At 40.3% G+C, this 16,219-nt stretch overlaps 2 protein-coding genes across 2 annotated transcripts in view; both read left to right on the top strand.

The window, feature by feature from the left end:
- Positions 1-5,995, top strand: part of LOC123974626 (formin-like protein 7) — a 161,385-nt gene extending 155,390 nt beyond the window's left edge. The window contains exon 5 of the mRNA XM_046055450.1: positions 3,570-5,995. Within this exon, the coding sequence (XP_045911406.1) occupies positions 3,570-3,807 (238 nt within the window). The 3' untranslated portion in view covers positions 3,808-5,995. The remainder of the gene's footprint in view (positions 1-3,569) is intronic.
- Positions 3,670-16,219, top strand: part of LOC123974596 (IQ motif and SEC7 domain-containing protein 2-like) — a 138,638-nt gene continuing 126,088 nt past the window's right edge. Inside the window, exons 1-2 of the mRNA XM_046055414.1 lie at positions 3,670-3,803; positions 11,140-11,257. Of these exons, the coding sequence (XP_045911370.1) occupies positions 11,151-11,257 (107 nt within the window). The 5' untranslated portion in view covers positions 3,670-3,803; positions 11,140-11,150. The remainder of the gene's footprint in view (positions 3,804-11,139; positions 11,258-16,219) is intronic.

Here is a 16,219-nt window from a genome sequence, read left to right as displayed (position 1 = left end):
CTGTCAAGGGGACTTTCTATTGGTCAATGTGGGATATATGCTTGTTCGCCAATGTCAAATTTTCAGACTCTCCTCTCTCCGTTAAATGCTGTTATAACCAGGCCTTGACACAGTATACATATTAGGCAAATATTTGGCCAAAAAAAACTCCTATCTGTAACTTTTGTAAAAAAAATAAAAATAAACTTTTTTGTATGCAATAAACTCAACACAGCACAACAGAAATGCCCTCGAGAAATGTGAGGGATATAAAGATGTTATGTCACATTTGACTGACTTTTTTGTGTTCTATGGTTACATTTTCAGTTTAGAAAGGAAAAGGAAGCAGAGCAAAACAAAATGAGAAATTTCTCTTTCAGGAAAAGGCTAGGATGCTTTAAATGGCAGGTGAGAAATGTAGTTAAACTAGTAACGGCGCTACTTGTAGCGACGCTACTGCCCAACACCGAATTCCAACATCCAAAAAACTCACTTCCATGTTCAGCACACGACCCATGTAAAGGCCTATATTTGTCAGTGCTACCGCAACCTAAACAGAAAACCAACATCAGAGTCATTTTATTCGCCATGTAGAGAAGTTCAGTGCAGAAACACACTGACGGCTGACGTTACATAAGCTTATACCAGCACACAGGGTCAACAGGACGTTCCATTCAGTGGAGTCTGTGTATATCAGCCTGGATTTACACTGTACATCCAGCACTGTATCACCGTGTGCATTCAGGCAGCGTGGCATACGTCATTGCCTGCAGCTATACAGGGTGACAGTGAGTGTGCAGCTTAATGTCACATCACAGCGAGTTGGATGAAATGCGAGGAATAAGGTCTCAGCGTGGTGAAGCTTGGATCAGGCTGATCTGCAGCGTACTGCACTGGGGGTCTCTGTAGAACCGTTACAATCAGAACTTTCACATCAGCTGAGTGACTCATTGTAAACACTAAGCAACTAGAGAAAAAAAATCAAAAATGTTAGTCACAAATCCAAAAGTATTTTTGTATTATTTGAGTAGTATTGAAAGTAACACTATCTAGTTGACAACTTATTTGTGAATAAAATGCTTTTTATGGCTAAGTATAATTTGGTCACTGAATGAACGCAGTAGTCACCTCACATTCAGTGGTGGTTGTAGGATTAAAGAGTTGGCTTAAAGAACATTGTACAGACTGTATTGCATTAAGTACATTAAGGCGAACTACTAGAGGAAAAAATTGCTTTTTTTTCAACTTTACTCATCTCACCATGAAATTTTACAAGCGAAAAGTAAACGGAAATAGAAGAAAAAAATACTGTAATAATGTACTCATTAAATATGCACTGATTTTGCCGCAAAAAATGAGAATGACTAAAGTTTTATTTTTCAAACTCTGTAAATATTTTGCTATAAGACCTAAGAAACAGTGGGTCTAACTTCCTCGAAGGACAAGTGAAGTTACTTTGAGCTAACGGCTGTTAAAGATTGGTTACCGCAATAACAACACTAAGTATAAAAATGACTATTTGTCACATGAACACACTCTTATAGATATAATATATATGAATTGAAAATATACACATTAAAATTATCTGTAAAAACACTATTACACCTTATTTACTCACTTTTTAGCAAACAGAAATTAAATTTACGCTGTTATCTGCTGTTGATGGACAATAATGTTAAAAAACATTATTCAAGATTCTTTTGTACATTTTATGAAAGTATGGTAATGATAGTTGCAAAATAACTTGAAATCTAAAAATTGACAGATTGAAGCATATCATCTGGTGGCGTCTGGCCCTACATTAGCATTTAATTACCTGAAATTACAGATTTTGTGAGGCATGCACGTTATTCATTACCTTTTTATTATTTTGTGACTAGTTGGATAGTTCAGAGCTTTTTATAATTATGACTTGGATGTAGGGTTGGGCGATGTCTACATTGAAACATCAGGATGGATGATGACATCGGGGGCTTGCGCCGCGGGGAGGGGGGTTGCGGTCGTCTTATGTGCCGGTGTGTTTACCTGAGGTTTCGGCCTCTTGTGTGTCTGAGTGTGGGGAGAAGGTGCGAAGCATAGTTAAAATTTGTAATACTAATGTGTGGGGTGATTAAAACCTGCTTTTACATGGAGGTATTGTGATTTTATTTATTTATTTGACGGGGGTGTGGGTTTTACAATCACGATGCCTGCTAAAATTGCAAGTACTGCTGATCAAATCTGGAAACTTGTCATGCAGTATTTTTCCAGACATGCAGTGCATCTGATCCGGTCTGCTCCTTTCTGCCAACACAACATTTGAAACTGACGCAAACCTCAGCTGTGCACTGACATCAGTCGAACCACACGATTGGCCAAATATATTTCCCAGCTCGGCTGTTAAAAAGCAAATGATTGGCTTTCTTGTGGGACAGGCAGGTTAACCACCATCTTTGGCGTTATGGGCTTTTCCTATAGAATTTTATTCAGGATTCTTAAAGTGGCAGAGTCTCTTTCCCTTTAACAGTCTCTGCCAGTACTTTTTCTTTGTAAAATCAAATCATTATTAAGCGCTGGCACTTCACTCCTCATAGTTCACATCGCAACCTTCAGCTTTTCTACAGTAAGGTGTGTCAAGGAGACATGTGGCACGCCGGTGCACCCAGTATGGCTCTTCTCACAGCCCCTCAGATCAGTCAGTAAGTAATTTGCCTGGTGGCAGGGTTCATCGAGCGGCTAGCGAGACCGTCCTTTAGCTACAAGGTTGCAGGTTGGAGCCCTATAATAGACAGCAAGGATAACGTTTTTGTAGCAGGCGTCAGTCCTCTACCTGCTCTGGATGACGCCATCAGTAAAATGATTAAACTGTAGCATAACATTAGTGGAAATGCTGGCATTTGGTCTGGAATTAGCTAAAAAGCCAAACGGCTAATCAGCGACCATGGTTAGCGAGCAGGATACGACTGGCCTTCCTCTGTCCCTCTGAAAATACAGTAAACTATCTATATCTGTGCACCATCCTCCCCCTCCTAACCCACTGTACACTATACATGTACTGCTGTGATGCTAACTGCTAGTGCTAACGGCCGAGATTGACTGTGTGCTAACCATGAGCTGATATATGGTGCTAACTGCTAAGCTAACACTTGTGATTGTATGTTAATGTTGTATGCTGGTATGAAGAAGACTTAATACTAACTGCTGTAAGCTGCCACTTATATTGTGTGCTAAGGTAATGCTAACAGGGTAAGGTATGCTACCTACAAGCTAAGTGTTAAGCTTGTTAGTTGTAAGTCTGTGCTAATTGCTGTGCTGCTGTTATTTAATGTGTGCTAAGCTAATGCTGATAGATTTAAGTGTGCTGTTTGCATTAACACTTGTTTGCTAATCGCTACATGCTGCTATTAATACTGTGTGCTAAGCTATAGCTGATAGTGTGCTGTAATGCTAACTGTGCTAATGGTGTTTGTTTGTGTGCCTGTCTGTTGTTGTTGTTGTTGTTGTCTACCTTTCTCTGTTTCTCTCTTGACTTTATTTTTCTCTCTTTTTTCTCTTTCTCCCTCTCCCCAACTCTCTATCTTTCTATCTCTCTTTCTACCTCTTTCTGTCAGGTCTCATACCTCCTCCACCTGTTCTGCTACCACCACCTCTTGTCGTTCCTCCAACAACCCTACTAGCATCACCACTCCTTCCTCCACCTCCTCCTCCTCCTCCTCCTCTCTCTACTCCTCCAGCCTACCTCCTAACAGCCACGCCACCTACCATCAGTACTGCTGTCCCGCGCGCCTCCGCCTGCCCAAGCCTCCCTGCGCCCTGCCCCCCGCCAAGCACCACGAGCAGGCAAGGTAAGGGCCAGAGTCCCCCCTACTAAACACCCAGCCTCACCCACTGTCCCCCACTCTGCCTCCACCTACCACACTGCCCCTGGTAGCCTCCCCTAGACCGCATCCACCAGCTGGGAGGACATTGAGCCCAAACGCATTGAGAGCAAATTTGACACGTGTCAAGTTTGATTTCCTAAATCACCTGATGTTTTTAAAGTTGCTAACCATCCACTTGTAGAACTGTGGCATGTTAAACCACAATAAAGTTTTCTGAAAATGCAGATGTTCCACAAGTTCCATCCAAATTATACCATAGTGACCAAAGAAACAGATGTTAACATGTATTTCTTTGTGTGTAAGTGGAGGGGAAAAAAGCAAACTATATGCAACAATACCTGATTTATTACTATCACTTCAGACTACTATAGACAAACTGTTTATACCTTTAATATTAAAAAAATGAGCTAAAACTATTAGATTAATCACTTTGTTTATCAACAAAAAATCAAGTGCCAATCATTCTTTCTTGTTCCAGCTTCTTAAAAGTGATTATTTTTTACGGAAGCCCTAAGCAGCCATCTATTCAATTATTTTTTTTTTACTCCGTTTTCTCATTATAACAGGATAGTTTTCCCGTGATCTTGAGATAATGAAACAGTAGTTTAACACAGGGGTTGGCGGGAACATTTCTCAAAGGTGATTTTTAATATCACTGGTTAGCTCAATTGGTAAGAGCGCAGGACTCGTAGAATTGTGTGTTTGATCCTCACGGTAGACCTACTTTTCTTTATTTTTATCTTTTTCATGATCCACTTTAACAAAGTTGTAAAGAAGAGACTATAGCTGGACTGTGTGAATCCCGGGTAATTGATCCACATCCATCAACCTATAGACTTTTCATTTCCCCATCATTCACAGGCAGAAGAAATTCCTGTGCTTCTCATTCAGGGGAATCCATTTAACGTTACACATTTCCTGACTGCTATTTCCGAGCCTTTGAAATAGCCGTAGAGAAATATGTGATTGGATTCCCCTGAATCTCTTCATAACAACTTTGTTTAAGAGGATAATAAAAAAACACACAGAGGAAAACAAAAGAAAATCGCTAAGAACTGGAATTTTTCACGCAATGCTTGGATTATATAGCCCTATGCTCTGCCAACTGAGCTAACCAGTGACACTGATCATCTATCTGGGGACCCCTGTAACTCAGCTATGGTTTGTTATCTTGAGATCACGAGAAAATTATCCCGTCATCACGGGAAAATGGAGTAAAAAAAGAATATTTGAATGGATGGCCGCTTAGGGCTTCCGTAGTTTCTCTTGTTTTAATGTGAAATTAAACAGAATGTCAAGACATTTTCTTTGGTTTTAGCAAGTTTTGATGGACATTTTTTATTATCATATGACATTTTATAGGCTAAAATGTTTATCCATTAATTAGTGCAGATTAATAGATAATAAAAAGTAATCCTTAGTTGCAGCCCTAACCTAATTAATGAGAGCAAAAGTACTACATAGAAGGACACTCAATGGATTATTTCAGTGATGAAGGAAAAACTCATTGGTACAGACAATATATCCAAAACTATTATAGTATTTATTATAATTATTTCAGTGCTATTAATGGGCTTTTTTCGAACTCTTTAAATAAACACATGCTGGGGACAGTGTCTTTTTTAGGGAAGTGGATTCTGCTGGCCTACATCAGGCTTACAGTACATCATTAACTATTCAAAGGGAATCCTGAACAACATTATTTTGCCCAGAATTTGTGGAACACAAAGTTTAAAATATTAAGTCTGAATTAAGCACGAAAGTTCACTCTTGACAATTTATCTGTTGAAGTGCAAGTTCAGTAGGAGATACTGATACTGAAAAAGTGGACCTTGAGTTTGGATTGTTCTGTCACAATGAATCCTTGCCGCTGCAGTGAAACTCACATGACATGAAGTCAGTCAAATTTGCTCTGAATGCGTTCTGGCGTCACATCAAGCCTCACCTCCTTGCCTCCCCCGTAGTGCTTTAATAATAACCTGTAACATTCTGTGATGCTCCTCCCACTCGCACACACATGAAACAGCAGTGAAGGTGAAGCAGCCTCTCCAGTTGCTCCCTCTCTCTCATCCAGCTTCTCCCCAACAAAATACCATCACATCAGTCCTCTCTCTCTCTCCCTCTCTCTCTCTCTCTCTCACACTAAAACAACCCATCTGGAAGCCGAGCACCATAAACAGAAATAATAAAAAAAGATATAAACATCACTTTTATTTTGATTGTTTTAATTTATTATTTAATTTCTGTTACGGCTGTTTTCAGTTTATAATGTCAAAACTCTTTTTTTCTTTTACTATTAACTGACAAGCGTTACTGGAGTACTTGTGACTTTAAAAACCGCTGACCTCTACCACTTTATTCCTTCTCACTGCGTCTTCATGAGTTCAAAACTGCCGCCTTTCCCTCAAATCCTTTTTTCTCTCATAACAGGAAGTGCAAGTAGCTCAACAAAAAGCAGCAGCAGGCAGCGACCTTTTAATACAAGATGACAAAACTTGGCCCTCAGTACCCACATCATGCCTATAAGAGTGGTCTCACTTTACAAATACACAACAAAACAGTGTAATAGGGTCATTCAGTATTAAAGTTTATTCTATATTTTATACTTATCAATACTTATATCAATCAACAAATGCCTTGAATCCTGTGTTAATATCTCAGCTAGAGTTCCACTTGTGTCCAAAAACACACACTGTAGTTTATTCTGACTCCCGCATGGACCATCCTGCTGCCCCAAATACTCCCTAGAGAACCACATGTGGATTCATCCGCTGCTGAAAATAGTCCCGAACAAATGAACTGTTTCTTCCGGTTTGTTTGATTTAAAAATAAATAAATAAAAAACTACAGTGATGCAGCCGTTTTAAGAAATTAGTGAACCTGATTAATCATGAAACTATATATTTGAGAGGTGTTTTTAAAGATTTATGTCTTCGGTAGGAACCAATATGCTTAGAGATGAGACCTGCAGGCAGGAAGTCGCAACAGAAGGTCACCAGCTTTTACCTGATATATATATTTTTTTATTACACATTTGGGAAATTGGTATTGAGATTGCGTACCAGTGCTTACATGAACGTCCGCTCTCGATATCGATACAGCATAGTATCGTGATATTTGCCATGGCAATACTGTATCGATACACGGACGCCAAGTTTCGATATTTTATTATATAAATTGCAGATGGGAGTTTTAACTTTTTGCTACTAGAATAATAAAATCTATTGCTTTTGTAGTAGTTGCACTAGAAAACTTAACAGGACCATATAGAGGACTGAAAAATGAACAAACAGAGAAATGTACCTTTTTAAATAAACAGACGTTGACAAAGTTTGAATTTAGGGACCTAATTGGAAGTTGGAAAAAGGTAATAAATTGCAAGATATCTTAATATATTTAAAATCGCAATAAAATCGAATCGCAACATAAATATCGTGATAATATCGTATCGTGGGGCTGCCCCTAATGTCCAGGAGGAAAGATGTATGAGTGTTGAATGTATTGCCTGACATCCACATATTAGTCCCATTTGACTGCAGAAATATTTCCGGGAACTGAAGATTCAAAGAAATCTTACCACGTGAATAACGGGGGCGGGACGAGTCAAGTGTTACAGTTGGCAAGCGTAAACACAGGAAAGTAGGATGCAGACAATAAAGTCGAGCAGGTTCAGTGTTTATTTATAAAAGTGGATAAAACTGACAAGAGTAATGAAGCAGGCAGTCCGGGGAATAAACCAAATCCAAGAAGAACATCCTGAAGTAATCCAAGAAATAATCCGTGGAAACAGACAGGGACAGTAGACAACATGCAAACCAGCGATCCCACAACAGCTAAACAAAGGCACAAACAAAACAAGGGGAGAACAACTTCAAAATAAAACGGGAAACACTAAAAGAATGAATAATGACACCAGGGGAAAACGTAATAGAGACTGGTGGGAAATCGCAGACAGGGAGTGAAGAGAACAGAAACCAGAGGGTAAGAAAATAAAACAGTAAAACACGACGAGAACACAGAGAAGAAGAACACGGAGAAATAAACTCGAGGGTGGAGAAATAAAAAAATAAACGCAAAATACAAAACTGTAACATTAAGTTTAAACAGGTCCGATAGGTCAGGTCGGGGTGAAGTTATTGGAAAGTTCCATGAATGTTCGGACACCACCAACATCAGAGAGGTGTGGGTGGACGGAGAATACTGACATGCTGGAGGTTTAAGATGGTCAGGAGGTATTTAGATTCCTGTAGTCCCTGCTGGACGACAGTGTTTGACCTCTGATGGTTTTAGTCGGGTTTCATGCCTTTTTATTGAATATGAGGTAGATTTTTTTATTTTGGCTGCAAACTCCAGAGGCTGATCGAGTTAGTTGTTTATTTCATGTACCCTAGAAAACACAAGCGTGGAGGGTAAATGGTGAAATTGTTATATTAGGTCTCCAGCAAGGTGATTATAGTTTTGCATTTTTCATTAGTTTTTTATTTTTATTTAGTTTTGACTTTTTGTTTTCAATTTCAAATTTAAAGTGTATTTACTAGTTTTGTTTGATAATTTTTTTTTAGAAAATGCTCAGTTTTAGTTTAGTTTTTATTAGTTTCAGTGTTAGTTTTAGTCCGGACTTTAGGCGTGGACTAAAAATACTAGGCCTGATGGTGGCCCTATAAAATAAACTGACTTAGACAAAAACTCATTTAGACATTTACTCAGTAATTGTAGTTTAAGTTAGTTTTGCAAACAGATGATACATTTTCAGTTATCCTTTTTTATTGCAAAGCCTCATTTTTATTTTTATTTCAGTCAACGAAAACGTTTTTGTTCAGAATAATAACCTTGGTCTCCAGGTAGATGGGACACCTGTTATTTGACAACAGTCAGGGGTGTGTGTGTGTACACGTTTGTTGAAAGGCGACACTGTGGCACATTTTAAAGTCACACATTAAAGATGCAGAGTGAGGAGATGAGAAGTCTGTGAGGGGGGGGGGGGGGAGTGTGACTGAGTGAGTGAGTGAGCGTGTGAGGGCTGAGAGGGGATGAGTCACCAGCAGAGGAGGCAGATTTTTAGAGGGTGTTATGCATAAATACACACACAAAGCTGAGGGATTCACCAGATGACGAACAAGCTGCTGATGGCAGGGTGAGCTAATCTGACCTCGCTCAGATCCGATTCCTCTGTTCGTCCTCTGTGCGTCTTCAGCAGCATCTCTTTAAACTGTATGTGAGCGTAACAAACAACGCTGTGATAGCACAAAAATCTCTTTAACGCAGAATGTTCTAACGAGCTGTGGCAACACTCACGGACACGCGGACACTTTGTGCTTACGCTACGGTTTTCACACCCTGAAACATACATTATGCATAAGCCGAGTTCTGCCACAGTGTCATTAAAAGCATCAGAACATGTACAGTACAAGTATGAGGAGATTATCTTAAGAAATATGCACAGATACAAGAAAAAGCCTCTCTGTTGTCTCCGTGGCTGGCCTTCAGAAAACCTTCCTGACTCCGACGTGCATAAGTTAACTCTCAAAATAAAGAGATTGAATCTTAAAGGGATCTAAAAAGGTCTGAAGAGAATTAGACCTGATCCACAATCATCCGTGTATCATCCTGTTTATTCAGTCGTTTTCTCTTTATTTGTTACATGGGGTTGGCTTTGGGACTTTATTATGAACAGCTTGAATATACACTTTTAGATTTAAACACATTTAATGTCGTACACCTTCAGATAAGCAGTTGAAATAAAGATAAATAAATTGAAGATAAACTGATATATTTTCCGTCTGAACACATTGAGTGTTTATTCTCAACAAGTCTGAACTTGAAGTTGAACTTAATTTTTACATTTCCAAGTCCTTTCCAAACACCCTGTGAAATAATTTCTTTCTTTCTTTCTTTTTTACAGTAAATACCTGAATCATAAATTAATAAATTGTATCAACATTTATTGACAAATCATTCCAATGTGAAGATGGACAAGAACATTTTCACAGAAATAAAGTGTTGAAAATGTAGTGAAAAGGGAGGTAAATAAGTTTTGTACACATTTAAACCAGTGCATCTTGGCCTATTTCTGTATTTATTTTTCCGTCAGTATCCTCAAGAATTTAGGAAAGTATAAAATCTAAGCTAATTGCATTTGTCTTTCAGTCACACAAACTGAACATCATAAGAAAACTAGAAGAACTTTCTGAAACAAATAACAACTTACAGGAAATACACAAAGTGAACTTAAACATTTAGTTTTAAAAGAAGAGTAGATTTGAACTTTTTACATCAGTTATATGGTGAAATACGCTGGATCTGTGTACATGATCCTTTTGTGCTTCTAACTCAGACATAAGATTTATCACAACATATTTACAACCCATTTTGAATAGAAAAATAGTCCATTTAAACTTTCTTTTACTTACATTGTGAGATATTCTAAATGACTTACTTCCTCTTCTAAAAACCTGCACTAAATATACATCAGTTTGGTTTTAATCAGAGAAACTGTGACATTTCATCAACAGTGTGTTGCAGCAAGTAATTAAAAAGACATTTAGATCATATGAGAATGTGCACATAGTAAATGACACACTTTTCTGTCCCTCCACCTCTGTTAAACTCTAAATATCCTCAGATGGATGATTTACAGTTTGTTGCCTGATTTTAAAGCCATTAGATTATTTAAATGAGAAACGTAAAACTGCTGAATGGGATCAAAATGATGGATTACAGCCCCTTTAAAAATCACAGCCACGCTGATTATCACACTAATATGCACTTTTTTACCGCCATTACATTTTCATTTATTCATATTGGCACCGGCCACTATCTCAAAACTAGCACGGGCTTGGCTTCCCCCGTCACCTCACCCCTCTATCATCCATCCCTCCCTTCCTGTCCTCTCCCCATAAGGAAGACTCAGAAGTGAGTTTAGTCACCTCTGAGTGGGTAAAGTTGATAATTTTACAGATGAATTGTGTCCCGAGGCGACGTGGGAACGCTGCTTCACCTCTGCCAGGGAAAGTTAAACTCAGAAGGTCACTCCTGCAGTTAGAGATGTGTAAACACTGACATCTGGTGGCCGATTGCAGTAATGCAACTCTAAACTTTAAAATCCCATTACCGGACTGCTCTTCTTCTCCCTTTTCTGATTCTGTCCTTCTTTCGCTATCCTTATCTTTTCCTGCCTGCCTTCTTCTTCAGTCCTCTTTCTATCTCTTCCTCCTCTCTCCTTCTTCTTCTGCTTTCCCCTTCTTGACCCCCCTCCTCTCTATCTTTGTCTCTCTTGTCTGTTTGTCTGTTTGTCTCTCAGAGAGGAGGAAGATGACGACATCGCCCATCAGTTCTGTTGCCCCGCCTCCGAGTGCAGTAGCCCCTCCTCTAGGTAACCAGGGGCGACCGCGTGCCACTTCCCCGCCCGTCTCTCCCCGGTAAACGGAGGGGTGATTACGAACCCCTTTCCTCCCTCCTCCACGGCTGTCTCCTCTTCTTCTTTCTTTCTGTTTTTTTGATTTTTATTTTTTTTTGCCCTTTGATCACAAAACAGCAAGAGAACTGTTGGTTGAAAAAAACCTGTGGGGTAAAAAACAAACATGAACACAACAAAAGGAGGAAATCCGGGGGGGGTTCGATTAAAAACCAGGTTTTCAGATTAAAGGCTTGTTTGTTGAGAAAGTAGAAGTCTGAGGATGACACACTTGCAAAACAGACAATTTCTTGTGCAGAATAAGAAAACTCAGCCTTTAAAAGAAAATTATGAAGCTGGCTTTGCAGCTCTGCTGCTGATCCAACGTTTTAAAATTTTCTTTTAAAACTGCACGCAGATTTTCACAAAGACTAGAAACTGACACACCCTGTGTTGGACAGTAAAAGTTGTGTTGCAGCTTTAAACCAACAGGACTGATCATCGCCACCGCAGTCTGACCTACCTGGAGAGCTCACACCTGCTTCGGCTGGTTCAGCCAGCGCGAGGCTGTGACTCAGCTGGCGATGAGTCTGCATTTTTGTGCATAATGCAAACACGCCGGATGGTCTTTGACCTCCGTCTGAGAACAAACTCAGACCTCGTCTCTTCCCTCTTCTCCTAGTTTGGGTCTGAACGGGGACTTTAACAGTTTATCCTCCTTATCCGAGCATGAAGCCATGACCCCCGCTGTTTCCTGAAAACGCTGTGCCCAGAGCCTGAGGTAGACAGAGTTCGGCAAGTGGACTGGACAGCACTCCACACAACAAAATGCTCCAGGGCCGTCCACAACATCGCCATGGAAACATCAGCAGGTAGCGCTCGTGGAACAGGTGACCGCTGCGATGTCCGGACTCTGTCTGCGCAGGGCTCTGGTGTGTTGTACAGCATGTCTTCACCACATCACACCAAACTCTTTGGAACGAAGGACTGAAGACTCCTCTGGTCTGGGCGGGACATTACGCTGAAAGAGTTTGCTAGCTCTTCATGAACAGTTTGAGCCACGCTGGCAGGTAACCGGACGTCATTCGGAGGTCCTCTTCTGTTATCAAAACCTGGTTGAAATAGCGCGAGTGGCTTAAATGATCAGCCACTGCAGTCCTATGATTTGGTCTCCTGCTCTGTCTTTTGTAGAGTCATTGTCATCCCTACATACTGCAACCAGGGTTCTCCCTACAACTGGTTGTTTTCCTATTTCAACAATCTACTTGCACCTAAATGCAACACTGGAGCGAATGTTTCAGAAGTGGATAAAAGTGTTGCTTTGTGGATCAAATATTTGCAAGACTGTATGGAAGTACATCAGGGAAAGTTTGTTCTTGTTCCTCTGAACAAGGTGGCACTAAATTGCCCAAAATGAGAACAGAGTTTGGTGTAAAGGTCATACGAAGGGAAATTTATGGAAAAGGTTTTACAACACGCATGTTAATCGTAATAAGCTTGGTGCTAAATTGATCCAGTTAGGATTAGAGACCGATCTCTGCCCTGTTTTACCAACTGAGTTAAACTGAAAGCGGCACTCAGGCCCGCAGAGTCTGATCAGCTATGGGGGACCAAATGCACAGTAAGCAGGTCGTCTCCGTCGTTGGCGCTTGAGTGACAGTAACTCATCTCAGAGTGACGGAGAAAGAAAAACACTTGAAGCGCTTCCCCCGTTTACAGTTTTAGGGAGAACCCTGCTGCCTGATGTATACAGTGCACACACACACTGCACGCGCGCACACACACACACAACACAGCAGGTGCAAGAGTCCTCAGTGATAATAAAAGGACATCAGTGATATCTGGATGATAGTCGGTGTGAGTCTGTTTACATGCACACCAGAGGGATCAGCTTTAAGGCGATATTTTATGCTGTCATGTACCTGGTTTGGAGTTACATCGTTCTAACCTGGTTTCATGGAATCAATCTATAATCCATCTAATATATGTAATATAACATGTTATTAGCTTTATAAATATGATAATGAGATTGGAAAAGAAAGCTGGACAAGCTTCTGATTCCACCCTACATGCAGACCAAGTGACGTTTTACGAGACGGACAGTCAGTCTCCATCCATAAAAATAGCAACAGAAGTACGACATGATGTTGCATGAACCACAGACTGTTGGAGATCATATCCATACCACCTCTGATGTCACCTCTGAAGGAGTCTGGGTGGACCATTTGTCCGTCTCAGTCACCTACTGAGGCCTGACGTTCCTAATTTCTGCAAAGGAGGCCTGGGTGGAGTTTAGGTGGAATGAGCCACGTCTGATTGTAACAGGCTGTGAGAACTGTCACTCAAGTCAAACACACCCCAAAATGTATCACTCTTTTTATTATTTTAGTCACTCTATAGTAAAAAATATTTTGTTTTTTGCTAAGAAATCAACGTGGATCTTGTGGGTGTTTGTTTTGACTTAGTCGAATTGTTATTACCAAGAAGAAGAAATGTGCCTGAGTTTGTAGGACCCTCTAGCGACGCCGGTACAGTCATTTGATTGTTGCAGTGAGTGTGTGGGCGGGCACTAAACATTGTTTATAACTTCCATTCCAGCAGACTGAAGGGCAGTTTTGAGCACATTGCTGCGCAGGTTTGAACCAGCTGGGAGTCCTCAGAACTACAAACGTTACACTCTGACTGCGTATGTTATTCTGTGCAAAAATCTACCTGTTGCTGCGAGTTTTTGACAGCTCGGTCAGCAGATCTTGACCAATGAACTGCTCAGCAGGTACGAAACAGTAAAAATGTTCTAAAGACACCGACATGGTTTATAGATAACAAGGCGTGAACGGTCAGTTGATCAGTTTGTCTCCTAGCAAAGCCGTCTTTCAGTTGTCCGGCGACTGCTGCCGTGGAAAACCTCCACTCAGATGCTCGAGGCTTAGATGCAGTTTCCACAGATCATTAGCTGCAGCGAGCCCATCCACATCACATCTCACTAGCTGTCGTCACTTAGCTAGATTTCAGGTAAAACGTGTGCTTCCACATATAAATACGTCTATAGAGAAGCACTGTCGAGTTTCATAAGGGTGAAGCTTGGTCTGCATGTATCGTCGCTTCAGAAGTCACCTTAATCCCCGCAGTGCATGTAAACACACTCGGTGACTTCCCCTCTGAGAGAGAGGTGGTGATGAAGGGAACGAGCCCTTTGTGTCTTTTAGCATCTAGTAGATCTATTTTCCTTATGCAGTCATCTCTCCCCTCTTTTTCTGTCTGTTTACCTCTGTAGCTTCGACCTCCTCCTTTTCCTCTCCTCCTTTTCCTCTCCTCCCTCCTCCCCTTCCAAAAGAAAGAACGAAGGCAATAAAGAAGGCAATAAGAAAGAAAGACATCCTTCTGATTCAGTGCCAAGTAAATCAAAAGAAAGATGAAAAAGAGAGAAACTCTCTGTCTCAGTGCCAAGTAAGATAGAAGGAGGTCTTATTCTCCTGTCGCAGTGCCAAGTTAAAGAAAAAAAAGTCTCTGACACCCAAACTAAAGCTAATGTAATGTTTTGTGAGCAGAAATCGCTGTATGCTGTATGAGCAAAAATATTTGACAAAATTCATCCTTTTCGCTGTACTGTGTATTTTTATGTCATAGTGAGCAGCTTGCAGTTTTGTCTCTAGCTTCTTCTCGCAAGGTGTAAATGAAACAGCAATACGTTTCGCTTTCCTAATCTGGTGTGAGAATCTCCCTGTGTATGTAAACTCATATTGAGTGTGAGGAGTTCAGACTGTAGTTAAACTGCGAGCGATTTAACAGGTTGAATACAGACACATGACACAATGGCGAAAGTTTACAACACAGGTCAAGTTAGATTTTATGTAGCTGAGAAGAAAAATTAAACTTGAAATATTTTTTTTTTCTTCAAAATGGAACCTATTAACCATTTAGTAATCTCACAAAGGTCACAGTTCAGAAAACGCATAGGCCTTAATCTTATTGTTTTAAAAAGTTGTCAAGTGCAGGTAAACCCAGTTAATGAAACTTGTTTTTAAGTCCCCCTTTCTTTTAATGTTCTTTTGTCATTAGTAATGTTAGAGTTTTTAGCAGCTTTCTAGAGACTAATTTTCTGCAAACAGGTTGCTGGCACCCCTTTGCCACTAAACCCTTCATATGTTCAGCCACGCTTAAGACTTTCCCATGAGTCTGGGTATCTGTTGAGTTTCTGGTATACTCAGCGCTGTAGGAAATAAACAGATTTGGTGGTCGTGTTGCAGTCAGTGTGACCGCGTTGTAAAAGAACACGGCAAACATTTGAGATGGTTCATTAAACTGCAGTAGAAGCAGCGAGAATCGTGCTACAGTATCTACTACGACTGGTGGCATAACAAACCCGCAGTACAAGACATGACAAGGTGTTTACAAAGCATTGCGTACCAAATTACATAGAGGCACAGAGCCTGATTTTTGCGAATCATCGTGTATTTGTCATAAACATTACGTGACTGATGCTGCAGTGTGTGTTTGTAATGTCGTGATGGGGAAACACACGCTAGCTTTCTCTCTGCTTGTGTCAGAATTCACTCCATTTGCTACCTACTGCACTACATTCACCCTCCGCCATTTTATCTGAATGTACTGTATGCACTAGTGCCCCCAAAAATGTCCTCGATGGAAACAAAGAAAGTAGCATGGCATGCACACTACTTTACAGTAAGCCACTGCAAGGCTGTGGAAATTATAAATGTGACAGCAGCAACTGTCAGAAAAGGGGGGACAGAAGTTCCACACTGCAGGTTTAAGTAAAAGAATGTAAGTATTATCAGCAAAATGTACTTACTATGTACATTTTACTATGTAAAAGTACTTACTGTGCAGCCAAAATGGCCCCTGTCATTGTTACATATTATTAGATTATTGTTATATAACATTTTGTTTTTACATAACATTTTATTTTAATATTGTAGCTGGCTGATGTAGAGCTAATTATAATAATGTTCTATGCCGTGAGGTGGTT

This window comes from Micropterus dolomieu, linkage group LG08 (assembly GCF_021292245.1).
Source record: "Micropterus dolomieu isolate WLL.071019.BEF.003 ecotype Adirondacks linkage group LG08, ASM2129224v1, whole genome shotgun sequence".
NCBI classification, from domain to species: domain Eukaryota; kingdom Metazoa; phylum Chordata; class Actinopteri; order Centrarchiformes; family Centrarchidae; genus Micropterus; species Micropterus dolomieu.
This window is presented reverse-complemented; position numbering and strand designations above follow the sequence as displayed.